The sequence below is a fragment of the Notolepis coatsorum genome (genome assembly GCF_963971535.1).
Source record: "Notolepis coatsorum genome assembly, chromosome: 10".
Taxonomy (NCBI): domain Eukaryota; kingdom Metazoa; phylum Chordata; class Actinopteri; order Aulopiformes; family Paralepididae; genus Notolepis; species Notolepis coatsorum.
The window spans coordinates 8,943,050-8,968,005 of NC_140174.1; the positions used below are offsets into that span (position 1 = coordinate 8,943,050).

Below are 24,956 nucleotides of genomic sequence, written 5' to 3' on the forward strand. Positions count from 1 at the left end.
TGATAGTGGTAGAACCTGTACAACTCCGACCATCCCTGCCGCTTGCTCGCAGGTGCCGTAATCAATCAGTCCCAAAAGTAAAACGCAACAGCAGCAGCCTAACGGGACACCAACCAGACGTCAAAATGAATACACTATATGGTAGCGAATTAAATAATAAAGAAAATAAGAAATGCAATACATTCTCAAATATTACCCTAGACCAGGGGTCAGGAACCTTTTTGACTGGGAGAGCCATAAAAGCCAAATATTTCTAAATATATTTCATTGAGAGCCATATAGTATTTTTAACGTATAATGAATTAAATATGTCTTACTTTTAATGCGACTTCTGGTGCTGCATGGTTTTGCTGATGGCCTTGTAATCTGGTTCATACGTGGTGAGGTTGAGCTTCATGCAGGCGTTGAGGCTTCCATCAGTTAAACGTGAGCGTAGGTTGGTCTTAATGTTCCTCATATGCAAGAATGACTGCCCACATGCATATGTAGAGCCAAACATGGTCAATATATGGCAATACTCATGCTGCATTGTGTGGTATGTCACAGGAAGCTCGTTCCAAGTTTTAAGAATCAGCTGGTCTTCAGGTTGAAGATTTTTAATTTCTGTCCACTTGTGTTCCCTCGCCAGCTCTGCTCGCTATATCTTCAGCTACAGATACTATTAGCTGTATCTTCAAAACTAATTTCTGTTTACTTTTAAATGACACAGTATTATTAAGAAATATCACAAGTATCAAAAAAATTTTTTTTTTTTTTTTTTTACTCAAAAAATTCTGGGAGCCATATGCTGTCACCAGAAGAGCCATATATGGCTCGCGAGCCATAGGTTCCCGACCCCTGCCCTAGACTTACAAACTCAAATAACATATACATTATGAAACCATATAATGGCCACAGCTACAATAGTTATGTAATGCCATTCGATTCTTCTTCTTCGTGTAAATGCCATTCGATTTGAAATACATTCGAATTATGTATATCTATTGACGGAAGTAGTTGCTTTAGCTCCTCCTCCTCTCTGACTACAAACACGCGTCATTTCTGGAGTCTCGTCGTTCAGGTAAACAAAACGTACATTAGGTTAACATCGACCTCTCCGTTTTGTTACAGTAAAATCTGCTTTTATTCATCTACTGACCGCACGTCTGATCTGTTGGGCGTTTCTGCCACTTTTCCATACAGACTGGGCCTTGACCAGAGGTAGCTGGACCAGCTAACACAGCTAAGCTGCTATGCTAATGCTAATGCTATACTAAGCTAAGCTACTGCCAGTTATGAGTTTGGGAGAAGAATAATGTGACGTTAGGTCAGAAACTGGTGCGACTCTATGTATAGAGAGAAATGTGCGTTTATTCAGCTCGTTACTAATAATGACCGAACATCGCAACTGTTGAGCGTTTCAGCCACTGTTTCGACTATACTTGAGACGCTATGCTAATGCTTCTAGGACGAGGTTGGGATGGAGGAGATGGCAGCAAACGGGTCTCGCCCACGCAGAGGAGACAACATTCTATCCTGTGGACTGGACAGGAGATTCCTTTAGTGATTGTAAGTATAAAACTGAGTTCTTTGGATTGATATGATGAGCCAGCTGGACAGATATTCAGGAGACGAAGGTGAAGTCAATCGATGGTATTTATTGACAAGAACAGTCGAGGAACAGTCCTGGAGACCACAGCCCTCCATGGGGGCTGTGTGGCTTCAGAATGATGACACAACCATGCTTTTATACTATGTGTGTAGTGGCTATTTGTCAACAACAACTAATAAAAACTAAAAAGCCACTGAAGCACCAGGGCAGCGAATCTCACGCAGATCAGGAAGTCCATTGTCCAGACAGCATTTAACAGTTTTGTGGCATTTATTGTCTGTTAATCAAAGAATACAGAAGAATTATGTTTGAAACTATATGATCTCCTGACGCTGGTAAAAACCATATACCTTCCCTGATGCCCACTGTGCTATTGACTCTAATTACCTAAATACACCCAGCTGTGCTTCCCAATTGCCCAGAACCCCTTCAAAGTAAAAGCATTTAGCTGCGACTCATAATAACTTAAATAATATGGCCGTAAACAAATAACAAATAAATATATTAAATAAATGTAAAAATAGTTAATAGCTCCCACAAACGGCCCCTAATTGTGAGTCACAATTACCCTTAAATATATATATATATATAACATGTAAGGGAGCTATTCTTTCTATTCAAGCGTCTTCTGTGTCTCCTTCCCTGCTGCCACTGAAAGAAAACAGATGGTAAGAAGACAGGATAGAAAGAGAGAATAGATAGAACAGGTATTATTATTATTCTGTGGCCTCCACCAGCAGGCAGATCTTTGTCACAGGTCTCTCCAAAACGCTGGTTTTAGTTTGGATGCACACAGAGCGGACCAATCCTTTGTAGTCGGACTTGGTACTCAAAACTCGACCCATCTTCCAGGATCCTCTTGGAGCTGTAGCATCGGCAATAATGACTATCTCCTGGGGAGAACTTTCTTTTTGGAGCTGCCCATCTCTGTCTTTCCTGCATCACAAGTAAGTATTCGGATGTCCATCTCTTCCAAAACAGCTCTTCCATTTTCTTCTGATGTACAGGTCACTCTTTTCAAAGAGTCCTGGGGGAAAGATGGGTTTTCCTTTTAGCAGGAGAATATGGTTTGGGGTGAGGGCCTCAAGGTCATTAGGGTCATCAGACACTTTTGTGAGGGGTCTATCGTTTAGTATCGCCTCTACTTCACAAAACAGTGTCTGCAGGCCTTCATCATCCAAAACCTGCTGTCCAAGAACAGAGGTCAGTATACTCCTTACTGATCGAATGAGACGCTCCCAAACGCCACCTTGGTGTGAGGCTGTTGGCGTATTAAAGCTCCACTTAATTCCATCCTGAATTAAGGCATCCTGGATCCTTGCATTATTCAAAGCAGCAAGACTTTGCTTCAATTCTTTGTTTGCTCCAACAAAATTTGTGCCGTTATCAGATCTTAAATTTGACACAGGGCCTCTTCTGCATATGAATCTCCGCAAGGCGTTAATGCAAGAGTCTGTGTCAAGTGAATGTGCCACCTCCAGGTGTATTGCACGGCTGGTCAGACAAGTTAAAATCAATCCATACCTTTTTAGAAGGCTTCTTCCTCTTTTCACTTCTATGGGCCCAAAATAATCAACTCCCACTTTAGTAAAAGGAGCCTTGTCTGGCACAACTCGCTCTTCAGGCAGGTCTGCCATCTTCTGTTCCCCAAGTTTTCCTCTGTGCCGTCTACACACCATGCACTCTGTAATAGTCTTCCTTGCAGCTGAATTGGCATTGATTATCCAAGTTGTTGATGGATATGACGTAAAATGAGCTGGGAGACATGCAGGTCTTTGGAAAGAATGACAGGGTGCTTGGTTTCTGATGGTAATGCAGACCTGTTCAAACGACCACCAACTCTGAGGATGTTGTCCTCCAGTATGGGGTCTAGTTTGTACAGTGGGCTGTCCTTGGAGACGATATTTAAGCCATGTTTGAGGGAGGCAATTTCACTCTTGAACCTGTGTTTCTGAACAAAACAAATTATTGCCTTTTCTGCTTCATCACAATCGTCTGGAGTCAAATGTTTTCCACAGAGTGTGGCTTTGAAGCTCTTGAGTTTCTGTTCAACTGTACTTTTCACTCCAGCATCTTTGTCATCTTCGGTAGCTTTAAGTTCCTTTCTTTTTTTACTCGGAAGCAACAGAAGTCTTAAGTTCAAGGAACCAGGCAACAGACGTTTTAAGCTTCTTCCAAGATGAGAAGTAGCTGATGAGATGGTCTGTTGGATTTTCTGAATCCTTAACAATGGCATTCACTGCCGCTTCTCTTTTGACCTCCGGGTCATCAATGGGAATCACTGAATCCATTTCCAGTGTAGGCCACTCATTTTCAGGCAAATACAGGAAATCTGGGCCTTTAATCCATTTTCCATGTGTGAGAAATTCTTCAGCTCTCAATCCACGTGATGCTTCATCAGCAGGATTGACCTTGGAGCCCACATACTTCCACTGGTCAACATCTGTAGCTTCTCTGATTACAGTGACTCAGTTGGCAACAAACGTATGAAAACGTCTGGTTTCATTGGACATGTATTTGATGACAGTCGTGCTATCGGTCCAAAACACTGACTTCTCCAGTTGCCACTGTAGTTCCCTTTGAAGCATGCCATCCATTCGGACAGCAAGGACTGCTGCTGTGAGTTCCAAACGAGGAATGGTGATGTGCTTCAGAGGTGCAACTCTGGCCTTTCCAGCAAGAAATGAAACATGCACCTTATCGTCTCTATTTTTATCCTTCAGTCTCAGGTACGATACTGTACCATAACCAGCTTCACTGACATCAGCAAAATTATGAATTTGTGCTGTCACAGATGTTTCAAAGTTCAGGGTTTTGATACAGCGTTCCACCTTGAATACACTCATCCTTTGGAGGTCGCTCAGCCAATCAGACCACTGTTTGGAGAAGGAGGGGGAAATGTGTTCATCCCACTTCAGGTTTTGCCGGCAAAGCTCCTGCAACAGTAACTTGGCTGGCATTGTAAAAGGAGCCAAAAATCCTATAGGGTCATACAGAGAGCTGACCACCGACAAGATACCTCTCCTGGTTTGTGGGCGTGGCTGTAATGAAGTCCTAAAGCTGAACTGGTCGGACTCAACGCACCATTGCAGTCCAAGTGCTCTTTCCATAGGCAGGTGATCTTTGTCCAAATCCAGCTCTTTCATCTCTGCTGCTCTGATGTCACCTGGGATTGATGTCAAAACATAACGGCTGGTTGTCACCCACTTTTGAAGGCTGAATCCTCCCTGACTACAGAGCAGAGTCAAATCCTTTACAAGCTTAATTGCATCTCCCTCCGAGGATGTAGACTTCAGGCAGTCGTCTACATAAAAGTTGTGATTGACTGTTTTGATCACTTCAGGAGGGAAGTGAGTTGCATTGTCCTCTGCAGGTCGCCTCAAGGCGTAATTGGCGCAACTGGGGGACGAAACAGCTCCAAACAAATGTACCCTCATTCGATATTCCCCTGGTTCCTGGTCAGTGTTGCCCTGAGGCCACCAAAGAAAGCGAAGAAAGTTCACATGTTTATCACACCTGATGAAACATGGCCTTGATGTCAGCCATGATTGCGACAGGCTCTTTCCTGAAGCGAATGAGGACCCCCATAAGAGTGTTTGTGAGATCGGGCCCTGCAAGAGCTGACAGTTCAGAGATGTTCCTTTGAATGAGGCTCCACAGTCATATACAACCCTCAGATTTCCTTTGGTGGGGTGATGTACTCCATGGTGGGGAATGTACCACACTTTTCCCTCATCTTGTTCCAGCTGTTCAATGGGTACAACTTCAGCATAACCTTGAACCAGCATATCATTGATGAATGAGGTGTACTCCTCTTTAAACTTGATGTTCTTTTCAAATTTCCTCTTCAGGCCTTGAAGTCGCTGCTCTGCAACACAGCGATTATTTGGCAAGACCGGTTCCTCTTCTCTGAAAGGTAAGTCAATGTAATAATGTCCATCTTTCAACTCTGTTGTTCTTCTCATTATCTTCATGAATTTAACGTCCTCCCTTGACATTTCCAATGACCCCTCTGATGTTTTTTCATTAAAATCATGGTTGTATTGCTTCATGAGCATTTCTTCCAGATGTTCCACACATATTCGATTTGTTGTGACAACAGAGCAGCCAGTCTTAACTCTGCTGTTACTTCCACTCCTAAGTGGTCCATTTATGACCCAGCCGACTCTTGTTCTGACTGCATATGGTCCTTCACCTTGGCTGTTGATCAGCTCCCATGGTTCCATTACTTTTGCTGCATCAGTTCCGATGAGCAAATCCACATCTGCATTCAAGTCGTGCAGCTTTATGTTACTCAAGTAAGGCCATTTTTCCACATCATCCTGTCGTGGAATGTTAAGAGAGATATTCCTTTATTAATCCCCTTGGGGAAATTCCAGCGACACACACATACAGCTCATCGTCTCATTAATAATAATAACAACATCACAATCATTACATTTTTTACAGTAACAATGGCACAGCATAAATTCAAACAGACATGTACATTTGTTGACACATGTCATCTACAGAATGCCTGAGACGCCATATGCGATAGTCAGGCTGCATCAACAACAGAGTAGTTAAACAAAGTGTTGTTGCGCCAGGTGGGCGGGAGGGAGGGAGGGATGGACATGTGACACTGGCATAGCTCTTTGGGTTAAGACATTGGGCAATTCAATAAAATCCTCCTTATCCATGCCAGACACTTCCAAGTGAGACAATACATTGGTGCTCACAATTTTCTCTTGCCCCATTGTTCGTAATAGAATATTGGCTGGCTTGCCACTTAGCCCCAGTCTCTTTGCCAGGTTATGAGTGCAAAAAGTACCGGAACTTCCCGGATCCAAGAATGCATATGTCTGCACAACTGTCAGTCACTTGGCTTTTCACTTGAACTGCAACAATTGAAAACACAGCATTGTCCTCATCTCCGGCCCCTATATGGCCACATGTTTGAGACTGAACAGATGTTACACTCAGATGGCTCACAGGCTCTTCTGCCTTATTAAAAGGTGTACTTATATCCTTCTGCTCAATGTGTAGGACTGATGCATGCTTTTGCTGACACACACTGCAATCCAATCGACTCCTGCAGTCTTTGCTTATGTGTCCCACTTTCAAGCAACCAAAACAAATTCCATGCTCCTTTATGAAATGTATTTTGTCCTTTTGTATCTTTAACTTAAACTGTGAGCATTTTTCAAGTGAGTGGCTTGTTCGGCAGAACAACACACAGTGACTTGCAAACCGCAGTCGCGTAAGGGGCTAGTAGTCACTGTGTGTTGTTGTAGCCACTGGGTAAATCGCGATTTTTTTTATTAGTTTGTCATGACAAACCAATTACATAATCCAACATATGTGTAAAGGCACAACATATTCCAGTTAACGGTATATTTTTTTAAATTATTCGTTACGGCGCAATCAATACTTCCATGCGTTCGGGACCTCCATGTTTTGGGGGTATTCATCAGAAAAATCGGATCCGGGATTCGGCTCCCATCAGTCGGGCAAGAACTGCAGGTTTTCAGCCTCTCTCCTCTCTGCTGGAGCTTAAGGGGGAGCCGCGCTCGGCCAATCAGAGAAACGCGGAAGCGCATGTTGGTTGCCGAAAGTGTTCACGCTGCCTGGCTTGGCCTCCTGGCACATTCCAGGGTGAGGGAGACGACCAGAGGAGAGATAGAAGAGCTTAGAAGATATTAGATATTAATCTATCAATTCCCTCTCTTGACATTAATTTAATTTATGTCAACACAACAGTTCATTAACACTTTAAGTGCCGAAAACGTGTTTAGGCGTCCTTCCCCGCCATGCTCAAGTTGCAGAGGACGCCGTAACTCGTCTTTAATATCAATATTTCAAAAATCTGCGATCGGAATCATATTTTCCATCCGCAGCCTTCACACACAGTTCTGAGCTCCTCTCAAACCTCTAGCGGTTCAAGAGCGCCATCTGGTAGCCGATCGGCAGAAGCGCCAAACAGGAAGTTATGTGGTTGAAGTGCTGATCGTCCATATTACTTCCGGGCACTCTCTATAGGTCCCGGGACTCGATCTCGACACAATACATAGCGATCCGTTGCCAATAACTCGATAAACAACATGATTTGGACGTATATACTATTATACAACCTGGAAATAGATCGCGTATTTCTACATCCCATAATAGGAATATTTCAGTTCCACGCTCATCGTCCAACGGTGCGAGGAAGATACGGTAAGATTCAGCGTTATTTTTGAACGTGTTCGATATAAACTGCTCTGATGATCATATCACCCACACTAGATGAATGATATAACGCTGCCCACGGAATTATAAACGATCCCCCGCCCATCCGGTCATCATCAGATGATACGTAGAAACTTCTAGAAGTACATCCAATTGAAATTTTTGATCTCGCACAGATTCCTACCAAACTGTATTTCATCATCAATATAATGCATTTGGGGCTATAAATCACGTTCTGGAGAAAGCTGCAGAAAGAGATGAAAACATACTTATACTTTAGACCATATTTTACTATGAATGTGTGAATGAAAAAAAAATAGAATTTAAAAAGTTATAGCCCTGCAAAGAAGGGGAACTTTTCCATAGACAAATAGAGCTGGCAAGGGATGGTATATCATGAATTTAGCCTTAGGCAATCAAAGTGTTAATGGACCATACCTGCCTATTATCAACCATTAAACACATACCTAAGAAAACTAAACAACAGTTTGAGAGGTGAGAGAGAAGAGGGGGGGGAGCGAGAGAGAAAAGAGAGACACAGATTTGCAACTTTCAAAATAATTACACCTAACCCCGAACCCCCCATAATAATATAAGTTACAATAAATATAGGCAATATAAAATATGACAAAGTATACAGTTACAGTATACACAAAGGTGCAGATGATTGTCTGTATACCCTATTGGTCATATAAGTTACAATAAATATAGGCAATATAAAACATTACTAATAGTAAACAGTATACACAAAGGTGCAGATGATGGTCTGTACCTATCGGTCATAATATGCGTTATAGTCCATGCAGGGTTTAGTGGTTAAGAGTCGGACATTCCTAATAGTTCTCAAATTCTGCAGCCGTTAGTTCTCCAGCTGCTGGCAGCAGTCTGTGCCCCCGGTTGTGGAGCCTGATGGCCACTGGCATGAAGAACTGGCACACAGACACACACATTGTTGACCTAGTAACGTTAGTGCCTGCTTGCTGTCATTCATTCTGTTGCTGTGGCCTGTAGGGGTGTAACGGTACGCGGATACGTACTGTAGGGGTGGCCGGTATGGTCTAAAATTTATATCATGGTATAATTTGAAGCATAGACGGTAACGGTATATATCACGGTATCAGTGTTTCCGTTAGAATAATTTTTTTTGCCTGATAGGCAGGCTATATAAAGAATGACATCCTCAAGGCATGTAGATTTATAATATTTTAACTTAAAACTAGGCTACTTTTGCGTATAAAGTAATTATATTCCAAATAAAATAAGTCCCGAGTCGAGACTCCGTGCTGCTCCCATTGCAAACAGCGAGGCTGGATGCTGGATTTTGCTAGAAGCATATGTAGCTGCAGAGCCGCAGAACCATGGGCGCTTTCAGAAGCCATTGGCAATTCAGCCGTTGGGTGGGGGGGGCGCTGTTGAGCGGGCCTGTGACCAGACCTAAAAGCGCCCATGGTTCTGCGGCTCTGCAGCTACATGCTATTCGCAACTCCACTGCTGCAGCCGTCCTCCCGCTGCAGCCGTCGTTATCATAACACTACACACATATCATAATGTTTACAGCAAACTGTAGTTGATCACCAGGTATGTTTTATTAACGTAGAATAATTCATATAAGAAAAACGATAGGGAAATCCCTTACCTTTCTCCACTGGTTAAAAATGCCAGGAACTGAAATTGAAACTTGCTGTGCGCCGCAGTGATATGTGTTTATTATGAAATGACAATTGCGTGTTGACACGCCCACTGCGCGAAGCCTCCTAAATAACTTTTTCCAGTTTGCACATATCTATTATCTATGACTAATTCTATCTATTTTTAGGGGCAAATGCGATTGAAATAGTCGCGCTGTGGTTACATGACGTCATTGCTCTTTTAGAGCTGCTCTACCGGTTACACAGTATAGTCAAAATCCATACCGTAGAGCAAATTCATACCGTTTATACCGTATACCGTTTATACCGTCCACCATTGGTACCGCGTCAATGTGGTCCTCCGGTACAGTACGCGCTGTGCACCGAACGATTGCAACGGTGCGGAACCTTTTTTTTGCGGAACTTAAAACCCCCCGGCCCTAATATAACGTGCACAACTAACCGGATGTTGTTTGTTCATTCCACGCAGCGCGCAGCTACACTGAACGAGAGCATATTCGCCTTAGTATGGCGAGTCAATACTAACTGACAAGCCAGAGCTATGTCATTGTTCAACTTTATTGCGATCTTTATCACGCATTTGAAACGGCATCACCCGAATGTGAATATCACTGGTACAAGGAAGAAACGGACCCTAGTGCAAACCCAGCTCCCCGTTAGCATCTCGCTATTAATTCAGACCGGGCCAAAGCAATAACATAGGTGTTTTCATAGCAGCAGATCTGCGACCATACTCCATTGTCGAGAACACTGGGTTTAAGCACATGTTAAAAGTAATAGAGCCCCGCTACCTAGTTCCCTCTCGTCCGTATTTCAGCCAGCAAGTCATACCACCAGCTCTATAAACTAGCCCCTTTCGTGACTGTGATGCAAGCCCTGCCCCTGTATTCAAGCATCAGTCATGAAAGGGGCTATGTATAAACAAGCACACGCTACAGTTGTCCACGACTTATCCTCCAAGGCATCTGCTATATAATAATCTTCAGATTTACTTAAGTGTTATTAGTAGGTTACAGCAGTAAGCATTAGTTTGCTCAGTAAATTATGGCCAATTCGTTTTATATTGTTTAATACAGTTAGATAAATGAAAAGCTAATTTTTGTTTGTATCCCCCCCCCCCCCCCCCCCCCCCCCCCCCCCACTGTACCGAAAATAATACCGAACTGTGACTTCAAAACAGAGGTACGTACCGAACCGTGGATTTTGTGTACCGTTACACCCCTAGTGGCCTGGTGTTTTGAAAGCGCTCCAGTCCTTACAGAGCGGTGTGGAGGTGAGGAGGATCTGACGGTGATCCGGGCTTGTTCAGTAGTGGTAGAAATCTGTTATCCAGCTGTTCTTTTATATTATTATTAGCGAAATCCAGAACTAACGTTATCTTAGCAGTGTTTCTTATCTGTTTATCTGATGTACATTATCCTAGCTTAGCTTGGTTTAGGAGTCCATGGTAAAGTTGTATTATTTACAGTTTCCACAAAAACCACGGTTCGGTACGTACCTCGGTTTTGAAGTCACGGTTCGGTACAGGTTTTTCGTTACAGTGGGGGAACGTTTGCCTTTCCATGTTCCACTCAGGGGCATAGCTGTCAACTCTCACGGTTTTACCGGGATTCTCCTGTTTTTTCGACCCTCTGCACGGCCTCTTCACGGCTCACGGATTGGTACGTATTTTGTACTTATTAATATTATTATTTTTTTTACAAAATGGGTGCAATTCTCCTCCGTGACAACAGGTGGCAGCAGTGTAGACCGTTATCACAGGAAGTCAGACCGTTGCGACCAGAAGAAGACAGCGACGCGACCGGATAAAGTTCAGAGCTCAGGGGAGAGAGTAGACTCCATGCACCGAGGCGGCCGCGGACCGAGCGTGTCAAATCAACTTAGCCAGTGTCTCTTGATTGCCCACTCTGTGGCTTTTGTCTCTGGAACAAAAGGTTTGCAAATCTTCTGTGGATAAAACAATACAAATGCAGGAATGTGTAAATGTGTGTCGTGAATTGTCATGGTATGACAAATACAGTTACTGGTAACTCGCAGGCATTGCAGAGATATTGAGGAAAAACACAAAATCTCATTGGCTTTTTTTCTATCATTTTTCTCTGTAGAATGAATGACAACTTTATTTAACAGATTGCAGAATGGGTACAATACAGTACGGCTCAATACAGACATACAGACATACTACTACACAGACATAATAGACACACTTTTTCAGGAACATGGCATGTCTTTTTTTATCATGCATATCCTGTTACCTATATTTTTTTGCATTTTGCACAATCAATGCGGGCGTGACCACCTGCATTTCACTGTATGTGACAAATACACCTCTTGATTCTTCTTGAGTTGTCGTATTAATATGTAGCCTACAGTGATGAAGGTATAAAGACACTGGTAATACATTGATTGATTGCTAACTTTAACAGATGGGTACAATACAGTATTGTGCAATACACAATTGTTAAGGGGATGCAGACCAGAGAAGGACTTCTTCCCCCATTTTCAATTCATCATAACATTTATGTATGAATTGTAAGATTTCAATAAATATGAACATGTTAATGCTACTACTACATAAACTGAATTTATACTGAATTTGTCTTACACTTAATGCAGGGATGTTCACAGCATTTCACTTTCAACCAGGTATCTGATTAATTTAATGTAGCAACTAGTTCACCCAGTCCTTGTTGGACTGATAACTTTAAGTGGTTGCCTAGTGGAGATTTAGGATTCACTGACTGTAGACTGTAAGAAAAAAAGCTGCAAGAAAACTAAATGTCTGGCATCTATGGTTTCCAAATACTGTCAAATTACAGTAAAATCAAATGCATTTACAGATTACAACCTTTATTTAATGGTTAATATTTTGATAAAAGGTAATTTACTGTATTTTTATAGCATTTACACTCTACACAGTAGGAAAACAAAATAATACCGGTTTTGACCAGCAGCGACGAGGCAGCTCCATTGGGAGGGGGCGGGGCCGGGTGGGAGGGGGCGGGCTGAGGGGGCGGGGGCCAGGAGAAGGGGCGTGGCTAAAACCTGCAAGTTTTTTCAAATCGAAATGTTGACAGCTATGCTCAGGGGTGATGTAGTGTGTGCAGTAACTAATTGTACTTGTAGGGCTGTCAACAAATATTAATTTTTTTAATCCACTTTTTCTCCTTATTTTTCTATTTCTCTCCCATCCCAATTTCGTAATTCCAATTCTTCCCTCCCCTGTCTTGAACGTTGCTAGACTATGCTAGACATCTGTTATCCAACTTTAGAATTATCTGTGGTGACGATCCATGGCTGTTCTTTTATATTATTATTATTATACCTCAGATATTAGCCCTTCATTAGCAAAATCCACAACTAACGTTAGCTTAGCAGTGTTTCTCATCTGTTTATCTGATGTACATTATCCTATCTTAGCTTGGCTTAGGAGTACATGGTAAAGTTGTATTATTTTATTTACAGTTTACTAGGGGTGTAACGGTACTAGGGCTGACCTTCGAATTTTTTTTGGAATTCGAAGCTTCTGGGCCGAGATTCGATTTTAATTCGAAGCTTCGAGATAAAAAAAATAATAATTTTTTTTTAATTTATGTTGTGGGACTTGTACAGCACTTTGTTCAACGTTGTCAGTGCTGTAAAGTTTAAATCTTAGACAAACAAAACACTTTGCTTTCATGAAATTTTGTAAGCCGTCATTTGAGGCTTTATAAAAGCAGCACAATGAACACATCTGTCAGTGCCGAGTCCAACCTCGTCTTAAATAACAAACAGCATTGCTTGTTGTAGTTAACAAAGAGAGGCAGAGTTGATTTAGCACAACAAAAAAATCATATTTAAATAATATATATATATTTTTTAATAATCACATTTTATTTTCATATTCGAATCCCATGCCCATCGAACGAAGCTTCGAAGTATTTAAGACAGCCCTAAATGGTACACAAAAACCACGGTTCGGTACGTACCTCACGGTACGGGTTTTCGGTACATGTTCCACTCAGGGGGTGCAGTAACTAATTGTACTTTTAGGCAGGGCTCCAGACTAACTTTTTTCACCACCGTCCCAGAACCGTCCCGAAATACAATTTGAACCGTCCCAAAGTGAATGTAACCGTCCCAAAAATCAAATGTCGTTTCTTTACTTTGGTTTTGTCGTCTATAGTTGTTATTGCTATAAACACCATTCAGAGAAGGGGAGAATAAATTGATTTAGTCAAAAGGCTCCCAGGTGGAAAGATTTCACAAGAATAATTATGATTAAAAAAAAATATATATATATATATATATAAAGAAAAGTGTTTTAACAAGGTGCTAGTATAGGGATATTTGGTCACGGTGCTGTTATAGTCAACCAATTGGAGCCATGTTGATTATTCCTTCCATAGGAAAATATATTTAAATGTATTTGTATTTTATTTCGTTTTAGTTTTTTTTGTTATTACAAATGTGTGTGTTTATGGTTGAAAATGTTAGAGATAAATAAAGATCAAATCAAATCTAACTGAATAAGTTATCCCTCTTCTAACAAGAAAGAAAAACGTAGTTTAGCTTTAAACTATATGTCATTGCGTCCAGAGATTCCACCTTTGATAACTAAAGTAATGACACTTGACTAGTAATGAAACATGTCCCTTAGATCGGGCTGTCCTCCTGGTCGATATTGATAACTGCTGCTAAAATAAAATAAAATAAGTCCCGAGTCGAGACTCCATGCTGCTCCCAACGAATCCCAATAGTATGCAACTGCAGAGCCGCAGAGCCAGGGGCGCTTTCAGGTCCGGTCACAGGCCCGCTCAACAGCGCCCCCCACCCAACGGCTGAATTGCCAATGGCTGAATTGGAGTATTGCACTGTGCAGGCACAGCGGCCCCGCTCTGCGGCTCTGCAGCTGCATGCTATTCGCAAACCAGCATCCAGCTCCCGCTGCCCAGCCGTCGTTATCAGAACACTACACACATATCATAATGTTTACAGCAAACTGTAGTTGATCACCAGGTATGTTTTATTAATGTAGAATAATTCATATATATATATATGCGCGCACTGACAGTCGGCTAATTGACATTTCCTGTGAAAAAAATTAAATCCTCTCCATCCCGTTTGCGTCCCAAAAAAGATTTCTGTTCGTCCCAAATCAATATTTGATCGTCCCCGGGACGACGGGACATCGTTAGTCTCGAGCCCTGCTTGTAGGGCTGTCAACGAATATTCTATATTGAAATTAATAATCGACTTGTTAATTTCAATGAACAACCGGCCCTTTGCGCAAATAATATTTTGGGAAGGGGTGAACTTGGAGTTTTTATTTTGTTTTGTACGATTTTTTTTCTCCGAGTTTTTCATGGTCATACATGACCGACAGAGGAGAGGGTGAACGGGAGAAGAGGTGGGGAGACAAATGATCCCCCGGGAGCGGGAGGCGAACCCGGGACGGCCGCGTAGGTGTGCAAGGCACTATGCGGTGCGCCACGAGGGCACCCGTACTTGGAGTTTAAAAAAAAATCTGCATGCAAAAACACGTTCTGCACATGCGTTCGTTAGTGGTTAACGTACTGTAGCGTTCTGTCATACTGTCATAATAATAATAATAATACATTTTATTTGGTGGCGCCTTTCAGGACACCCAAGGTCACCTTACAGATCATTACAGAATTTTTTTTTATTAGAAAACACAGGGCAGTTAAAAGTCAAGGTTAACAATAAAACAAGCAACAGGAAGTATAAAAACAGTGAAGTTAAAATAACAAAACAAACAGCAGGGAGGTATAGGACAGTGGCAGAGGTTACAGTGAATATGCTAGTTTGAATTGATGTGTTTTCAGTTGAGATTTGAATGTTGATAGTGAGTCAGACTGTCGGATATGTGGGGGCAGGGAGTTCCAGAGTCTGGGAGCCGAGCAGCTGAAAGCTTGTGCACCCATGGTGCTGAGGCGAGAGCTGGGGATGGAGAGGAGTCCAGTAGATGATGAGCGGAGGGTTCGGGAGGGGTTGTATTCCTGGAGGAGGTCAGTGATGTAGATGGGGGCTAGATTGTGGAGGGCTTTGAAGGTGAGTAGGAGGTTTTTTTAATCGATCCGGTAGTGCACAGGGAGCCAGTGTAGTTGAATGAGGACGGCGGTGAATCTGATGTGGTCAGATGAGTTGGTGCGGGTGATGATCCTGGAAGCAGAGTTTTGGATGATTTGTAGTCTGGTGAGGAGTTTGGTGGGAAGGCCAGTGAGGAGAGCGTTACAATAGTCGATCCGGGATGTGACAAATGAGTGGACCAGGGTTTCCGTGTTTGATTGGGGCAGGGATGGGCGGAGTCTGGAGATATTGCGGAGGTGAAAGAAGGCAGACCGGGTGATGTTTTTGATGTGTGGTGCAAAGGAGAGGGAACCGTCCAGGATGACACAGAGGCTTTTACCTTGGGGGGAGAAGGGTACAGGGAAGCCGTCAATGGTGTTGTTTGGAACTGGGGTGTTTTGTGATTTGGTGAGGGTGGATTTGGAGCCGATGAGCAGGGCCTCAGTTTTGCTGCCATTTAACTTCAGGAAGTGTCTCCTCATCCAGCTCCTGATGTCCTCGAGGCAGGTGGTGAGGGAGGTGGGGGGAAGGGCAGTGGTGGGTTTGGAGGAGATGTAGACCCGTGTGTCATCTACATAGCAGTGGAAGTGGGCCCCATGGTGGAAGAATGAGGAGAGTTTTATGTTTCTTTTGTGGTTGTTTAATTCCAGACTCAACCGTTACATACAGGTCAAATACCTCGCTTGTGATACACACACAGCTACCTCTTTCACGTAACCAACAACAACAACCTAACTTCCGGTGCCCCTCCTATATCTCCCGGGGGGGAAACAACGCCCCCAGCTAACAGAGTGACACACAAAACCCCAGAACATTACAGTACTGTTGTATTCGTTCGGTACACAGCCGTACTGAAGTGAAACGGTTCGGTACGGATACGTGTAACTTTACACCCCTACAGTTTACCAAACAATTATTTTACAATCTTCTGTAGATGTCCACGATATTGCATTTAGTTGTATTTTAATTTAATGTAATGTACTTTCTGACGAGGACTTGGTCTTCATTTGTTCAATGTGACCCTGGAAACACCACTTGGAAGACAAAAACATCTGATTGGCCAAAAACAACAGCTGCCTGCATCAATAAACAATCAGAAGTTTTGCATAAAATTAAATGCAATATCATAGGCTTATATTCATAGATCAGAACTATAGCAGTGCATCTGTCTATCTATATACACACGTGTTTTTCAGTTCTTATGAAATCTTCCTATTAGCCTTGGAAAAGAGCGCTACCTGTATAGCTGGTTATGGACTGGTGGTTCTTGCTTGGCTTTCTGTGTTCCTGATGCATTTCAACTGAAAAGTTAGGATGTTGTTTGTTAGGATGAATGTAAAATGTACTGATATTTCTTTCCTTACTTTCCCCCAAGATTGGTCTGAATATGACCACCCCGCATAGCCCCTCACACATTGGTTTGAGAGAACTGTCTGTCTGTTTGGTGGACTGCATGGAACCATCACAGCTGGGCCAGGAGAAGAGCTGTTTGGACTGCATGGAAACAAGTATGGAAATGTTGACTTTAATCTGTAAACATTATGACTTTAGTCTGACTTGATAAATGTTGACTTTAACACTGGTCGCCAAAAACGCTGTAGCACGTCTTTCCCCGCCATGCTCATTCTGCCAAAGACGCCGTACCACGTCTTTGATATCAATATTTCAAAAATCTGTGATCGAAATCATATTTCTCCCCCCGAGACTTGAGATCTACTGTTGATCCCCTCTCAACTCTCCAACGGTTCAAGAGCGCCATCTGGTGGCCGATCGGCGGATCGCCCAGAGCGTAAACAGGAAATGGAAGCTGGTGCTCATTTCAATTCGGTCCGATCACTCTGTAATAGTCCCAGGACTCGAGCTAAACACAACGGATAGCAATCCGTTACCAATAACTCGATAAACAACATGATTTGGACGTATATACTATTATACAACCTGGAAATGGATCGCATATTTCTACATCCCATAATAGGAATATTTCTGTTCCACGCTCATCGCCCAACGCTATGAGGAGGCTACGGTAAGATTCAGCGTTATTTTTTAACGTGTTCGATACTAACTGCTCTAATTATCATATCACCCACACTAGATGAATCATCTAACGTTGGCCACGGAATTATAAACGACCCCCCCCCCATCCGGTCAACATCAGATGATCAGTAGTAACTTCTAGAAGCACGTCATTTGAAATTTTTTATCTCGCGCAGATTCCTATCCAACTGTATTTGATCATCAATATAATGCATTTGGGGCTATAAATCACGTTCTGGAGAAAGCTCAGAAAATTATAAAACATACTTATACTTTAGACCGTATTTTAGTATGAATATGTGAATGAAAAAGTATAACGTTGCTACACCCTGAACAATAGATACTTGACGTTGAATGGGCCATAGTAATGTCAATTTAGCAATACAATTTAAAAAGTTATAGCCCTGCAAAGAAGGTAAACATCCCCATAGACAAATAGAGCTGGCGGAGGATGGTATATTAAGAATATAAGCCTGGCGACCAAAGTGTTAATCTGTAAACATTATGACTTAAAAAGTGTTGACTTTAATCTCTAAACATGACTTTATAAGTGTTGATTTTAATCTAAACATTATAAGCAGCAAGAGCCAGCATATCACCAGGGTTATCAAGGGGGCACCCCCCCCCCTTCACTGGTGTTTCTTCAAGTTAGGCCCACGACACCTCAGGAAGGCTGGATAAAAGCAGCAAGAATCAGCATATCACCAGGTAGGGGTGGACGGTATAAACGGTATACGGTATAAACGGTATGAATTTGCTCTACGGTATGGATTTTGACTACCTTGTAACCGGTAGAGCAGCTCTAAAATAGCAATGACGTCATGTAACCACAACGCGACTATTTCACTCGCATTTGCCCCTAAAAATAGATAGAATTAGTCATAGATAATAGATATGTGCAAACTGGAAAAGGTTATATCTAACCCTAACTAACCTTACTGTCATGCACTTGTCCTAATAAACTAACCTACACTGTAGCACTCAACACTTTGATGAACATTGTTTCTCAGCTGATAGAGTTGTGCCCTTCCTGATGACTTGTCATACAGAACTTGTAAGTCGCTTTGGATAAAAGCGTCAGCTAAATGACTAAATGTAAATGAGGGGCCAGCCGGCGCGCTGGGGAGACAACCCTCCAAGGAGGTTGATCCCTCAATCCAGGCCGACAGGTCCCAAGAGTAGAACTCTACCTGCGCCCGGAGCACTGCGGACTAGACGGGTGCCTAAGGGGCTTACTGTAAGAACAGTATCCCGGCGGAAAGGGTGTTCTGGTATGCTCTGCACCATCTCACAATTTCCAGGAACCATGACCCTGCCAATTTATTAATCCCGCGGGGTCGAGGTTCAGAGAGAGTTTGACACAATTGGCAGACGTCATGAAAGATGCGGGGGCATACTCCTCGGGCAGCCGGGGTCAGACCCGGGCTCAACCTGAGAGTCGACTCTGCTACCAACACACCGGGGAGACAACCACCCCCCTATGTTTATTATAACAGGAGGTGGGTGCTCCCCTAACCCACTAAGAAACCCCAGAAACACAACTGTGTGTATACACAGGCTATACAATGCAGTTCAAGCGTTTCAGGTTTAAAAGGGTTAACCCAGGCCAACAGGTTATTGAGGGCAAGGCCCGACCTGGGCCTGGTGGACCGGGACCTACACAGGGATGCATAGAGGAGTTGACAGAAACAGCCTCCCCGACAGCCCCCTCCCATCCCCAGTTTAACAGGGAGGGGGGGTGAAACAAATGGAGAAGGACCAACCCCCTAACATCGTGCAAAAAGGTACAACACAGTATCCCTCGGGGAACCAGAACCTGTCTGCGCCCCGGCGGACAACGGGTTAAACTGATCCGGTCCGGCGCGACCAGGACCAGTCCCGTGCCCTAGTCACGCCGCCGCCCCCTGTCCTAAGAGGGGGGTAGCGTGTCGATCCAAAACATCACAGAGGGCGCCACCAAGACGGTCAGTACGCGAACGCACTGCTCTTGGTGGCCCACCCAAAGGCGTGAACCCCCCTGCCAATGTTTGATCTACTCCGTCATCTCCCCCCGGAGATGTACGTGAGCTGTCAAGTCTAACCTAGTGCACTGGCACTCGGTAGAGACAAAAAATCTCCTTCCCAGCCGACCGCATAAAAAATGCCGTTTTTATGATGTTGGGCAACCAAGGCGCGCCGGACCCACAAAGCAAATTCAATCATTGAAAAAACACCCTGGGCCAGCGCTGATCGGTCTCGTAAGACCATACGCTGATGTCATAAAACGGCTTATATGCTCGCAAAGAACCCGAGAACAGTGAGGGCAAATTTCTAACAAGAAAGAGCCTCACAGCGTTTCCCCTTGCTGTCTGGGACGAGCAGCAGTGAGCCGTCTACAAAAGACACAGACACGGGTCCTCGCATGACAAGCCTGGGAATAACAACCGTGTCAATTCTGCTCCTTATGTAAGAGGGGAAGACAGCGGTTTTCCCAGAGAGACTTCAACGTGAGTAAACCATTGAAAAAGGTTCATGTAACACATTGGACCAAGACTCTCTGAGGAGGAGGCTCTGAAACTCTGAGGAGGCTCCCTCACTGAGAGGGAGGTTCTGAAACTCAGAGGAGGCTCTGAAACTCCCTGAGGAGGAGGCTCTGACCCAATATACACTACTGGTAGGGAGCAGAGTAGAATATAAATTGTCTCTACTGCATTGCATCACCTATCCTTTACAATGACAGTGGTCTGCAGCACAGGCCCTGTAACTCACGGACATGTCTCTTGGCCAATAAGAAAACGTGCTTGTGCTTCAATGGCCTCTCGAGCCTGGGAATAAAAACCGCGTCAATTCTGCTCTTCATGTAAGAGGAGAAGACAACGATTCTCCCAGAGAGACCACAACGTGAGTAAAAACAATTGAAAAAGGTTCATGTAACAATTGGACCAAGACTCTCTGAGGAGGAGACTCTGAAAACTCTGAGGAGGCTCTCACACAGAGGGAGGTTCTGAAACTCAGAGGAGGCTCTGAAACTCCCTGAGGAGGAGACTCTGAAACTCCCTGAGGAGGAGGCTCTGACCCAATATACACTACTGGTAGGGAGCAGAGTAGAATATAAATTGTCTCTACTGCATTGCATCACCTATCCTTTACAATGACAGCGGTCTGTAGCACAGGCCCTGTAACTCACGGACATGTCTCTTGGCCAGCAAGAAAAAGCGCCTGTGACGTTTTCAAATGGCCGGGGGAAACCTGTGTCCCACCTATCCTGATTTGGTGTGGGAGACAGGAACCCCCCCCCCCCCCCCCATGACGAGAAAGAACACCCTCGACAGGGAGACTGATGGGTAGAAAGGCACAACCTCTCGGCCAATCAGTTTCGTAAGGATATAACTATATCCGGGAGGGGGGAGGTTTATTTTATCCACCACCTCACCCCTGATACGACGCCAAAAGAAAGCAGAGCTGTGACACCAGTTGCATGGCGCGCCAGATGAAAGCACATACTTACCTGTAGAGTAAAAGCTTTACATCATGCACGTCAGCCACAGCCGATAACCTTGTTTGTGTAAAAAAATGGCTTTATCCACGGCTCTGGCTTATGTGTGAAAACTTGCCACCCGTTATTTTTATCATTACCCTTAACACTTTCAGTGCCCAGCAGGGGGCGCACATTTAGTGCTTGAATGCCCACCATCCACTTCAATGTTAACGTTAATATCGCCTAATCTATGTTTTAAATTATGGCTATGTGTCTAATCTGCCCGTCGCTTATCAATGACTCATTTCCAGTCAACATTGTCGAAGCGGATTGTTTTTTTATCGGTTAATTTCCGTTTTATAGCATTTTGAAAAGCCCTCGTTTTCAAGGGGGAAAAAAAGATTCTGTGATAAACGCCCTGTACTGTAATATTCTAGAACGTTGTCATTTTTCGGCCTATTTATGAATCGTTTTCAAATAAACGCTAGATTATCGATAGTATATGTGTACGTATGCACGCTGGTGCCGCAAGCTGAAAATCGATTCTCTTAGTTCCTGATCGCTCACACAGTCAAACAGCCTGGGGGAAAAGCTTATATCTCCGTGAAAACAGGTCTGATTATCCTAAGACTGGTAAAATAGATTCCTTACCTGAGATCAGATGATAATGGATTATTCCAATTCCTGATCGCCATTCCAAAAATCGATCCTTTTATTGATCCAACGCGTATACTGTAAAACACATATTACACGCTGTGCTGAGGGTCCAGAATGAATCTGATCGGCTCCGGTTACATGCGTGAGAAGTAAAATGTGGATTCCGGAGTTTTTTTTATTATTCTTTTTTATCCACTTTTTCTCCCATTTTCTATTTGTCTCCCATCCCAATTTCGTATCGTCCAATTCAACCCTCCCCTGTCTCGAACGCTGTTTCTTGCCTCCCACAAGCCGGCTGCAATGTGGACTAAGTCATACATAGCACGAGTCCCCTCCGATACTCGAGGTAACAGCAGTCGCATCTTTTCACCTGCACGGCGCTTAAGTGCGAGACATTTTCGCGATTTCTGAGGAATGTAACTCGCCGTCACAAGTCGGCCTAGACCATGCCGAGTCACATATTTTGACTTCATACAGTCGGTCAATAATTATTTGGACATTGACACAATTTTCACAATTCTGGCTCTGTACACCACCACAATGGAATTGAAATTAAATCAAGGTGTGCTTCAAGTGCAGACTTTCAGATTTATATATTTATATATTTTTCCCTATTGTTAGGTTTTAGTGAGTTTTTCCTTACCTTCGCGTGGGGTATGTCTGGGAGTGCTTGCATTCTTTCATTTATTTGCATTTATCTTAAATTTTATGACCTTATGGTGTTCTTGTTCTGTTCTTGACTTATTGTTATGTTTTCTTCTTGACTTGTTTAAAGAAGACCTGTACGGCCCATGGGGACATTAACGTGTGTTGTCGGGCCTTATAAATAAATTTGATTTGATTTGATATTGAAGGTATTCACCAAATCAGGTGAACAGTGTAGGAGTTTCTACATGTGCCCCAACTCAAGTAAAAAGTGATTGGTCAAGCTAACAATCCAAAGTATTTCAGCTATCCACAGTTACCCTGTTTAGTATGGAGAACCTCAAGTCTCACTCTGTTTATTTACATTCTCACCTCCTGACAACATCTGATCAACCTCCAAGTTGTGATTGACAGCGTGATGAGGACATGTCCTCACTGTATTAAATAGGCACATTTTGTAGCCAAGTAGTAATTGATTGAAAACACTTGTTTCTACTCTCAGTTGCAGGGTTTTACTTAAATAGTGAAAAGTTATCTACTGCATCTTAATGTTTGTTATTCATATTATTATTCTTCCTCCCTGCAGACCCCCCACAGCTCTCTGTCTGTGAAGAGGAGATTCCCCCTGAGCAGCAGGAGAGGAGCCCCAGTCTGAGCCAGGAGGAGCCAGAGCCCCTACAGATGAAAGAGGAACAGGAGGAACTCTGGAGCAGTCAGGAGGGAGAGCAGCTTCAAGGTCTGGAGGAGGCTGATATCTTAAAGTTGAAATACACTCCTGTCTCTGTGAAGAGTGAACATGATGAAGAGAAACCTCAGTCCTCATGGTTTAACCAAACCCAGGACCTAGAGCTCCTACAGATTAAAGAGGAACTACATCAAGGGCTGGAAGAAGCTGATCTCTCCAAGATCACAGTAGACCCAGTGAAATGTGAAGATGGTCAAGAGAACGCTCTGTCCTTCCAGCCTCTTCAATCCCAGAGGGAGAAAAACAGAGAAGCTTACTCTTTACCCAGCACCTCAACTGAACAGATGGAAACAGAACCTGATGGAGAGGACTGTGGACTATCAGAACCAGCCAGTAACTTAGATCCAGATGGTGATTTAGAACCAACTAGAGATGGCCAGTTTCTCTCTTCAGACTGTCCTGAGACTGATGACAGTGATGATTGGAAGGAGAGTGGGGAACCTCAGTCAGGGTTACAGATGCTAATATCAAACGAGAAACAGAAAACATTAAGTTTGTCTCATACAGGACAGAAACTATTTTGTTGTTCAGTTTGTGCAAAAGGGTTCAGACAGAAAGGAAATTTGAAGATCCACATGAGAACTCATACAGGAGAGAAGCCATTTAGTTGTTCAGTTTGTGCAAAAGGGTTCACTCTCAAAAGTCATTTGAAGAGACACATGACAACTCATACAGGAAAGAAGCCATTTAGTTGTTCAGTTTGTGCAAAAGGGTTCACTCACAAAAGTAATTTGAAGATCCACATGAAAACTCATACAGGAGAGAAACCATTTAGTTGTTCAGTTTGTGGAAAAGGGTTCAGGGACAAAGGAACTCTGAACAGACACATGAGAAGTCATACAGGAGAGAAACCATTTAGTTGTTCAGTTTGTGGCAAAGGGTTCGGTGATAAAGGCCATTTGAAGATCCACATGAGAACTCATACTGGAGAGAAACCCGTTAGTTGTTCAGTTTGTGGCAAAGGGTTCGGTGATAAAGGACATTTGAAGATCCACATGACAACTCATTCAGGAGAGAAACCATTTAGTTGTTCAGTTTGTGGAAAAGGCTTCAGTGACAAAGGAACTCTGAACAGACACATGATAACTCATGCAGGAGAGAAACCATTTAGTTGTTCAGTTTGTGGAAAAGGGTTCAGTGAGAAAAGACATCTGAACAGACACATGCGCAGTCATACTGGAGAGAGACACTTTAGCTGTTCAGTTTGTGGAAAAGGATTCAGTTTTAAAGCGACACTGAAACGACACATGATGACTCATTCAGGAGAGAAACCTGTTAGTTGTTCAGTTTGTGGCAAAGGGTTAGGTAATAAAGGACATTTGAAGAAACACATGATAACTCATACAGGAGAGAAACCATTTTGTTGTTCGGTTTGTGGAAAAGGGTTTTCACGGAAAGGACATTTGAAGAGACACATGATAACTCATATAGGAGAGAAACCATTTAGTTGTTCAGTTTGTGAAAAAGGGTTCACTCAGAAAGTACATTTGAAGATCCACATGAGAAGCCATACAGGAGAGAAACCATTTAGTTGTTCAGTTTGTGGAAAACTGTTCACTGGGAAAGGACATCTGAACAGACACATGGGAAGTCATACAGGAGCAAAACCATTTAGTTGTTCAGTTTGTGGAAAAGGGTTCAAAAAAGGAAATTTGAAGATCCACATGAGAAATCATACAGGAGACAAACCATTTATTTGTTCAGTTTGTGGAAAACTGTTCACTGGGAAAGGAAATTTGAAGAAACACATGATAACTCATACAGGAGAGAAACCATTTAGTTGTTCGGTTTGTGGAAAAGGGTTTTCACAGAAAGGAGATTTGAAGAGACACATGAGAACTCATACAGGAGAGAACCCCGTTAGTTGTTCAGTTTGTGGCAAAGGGTTTGGTGATAAAGGAA

At 43.1% G+C, this 24,956-nt stretch overlaps 1 protein-coding gene across 1 annotated transcript in view; it reads left to right on the top strand.

Annotated features, from left to right (window-relative positions):
- Positions 1-1,054: 1,054 nt before the first annotated feature.
- LOC311235028 (uncharacterized protein) overlaps positions 1,055-24,956 on the top strand; it is a gene marked incomplete at its 3' end in the record, with an annotated part of 73,486 nt that continues 49,584 nt past the window's right edge. Inside the window, exons 1-4 of the mRNA XM_084322340.1 lie at positions 1,055-1,060; positions 1,448-1,548; positions 16,892-17,024; positions 22,896-23,366. Coding sequence (XP_084178466.1) covers positions 16,904-17,024; positions 22,896-23,366 — 592 coding nt within the window. The 5' untranslated portion in view covers positions 1,055-1,060; positions 1,448-1,548; positions 16,892-16,903. The remainder of the gene's footprint in view (positions 1,061-1,447; positions 1,549-16,891; positions 17,025-22,895; positions 23,367-24,956) is intronic.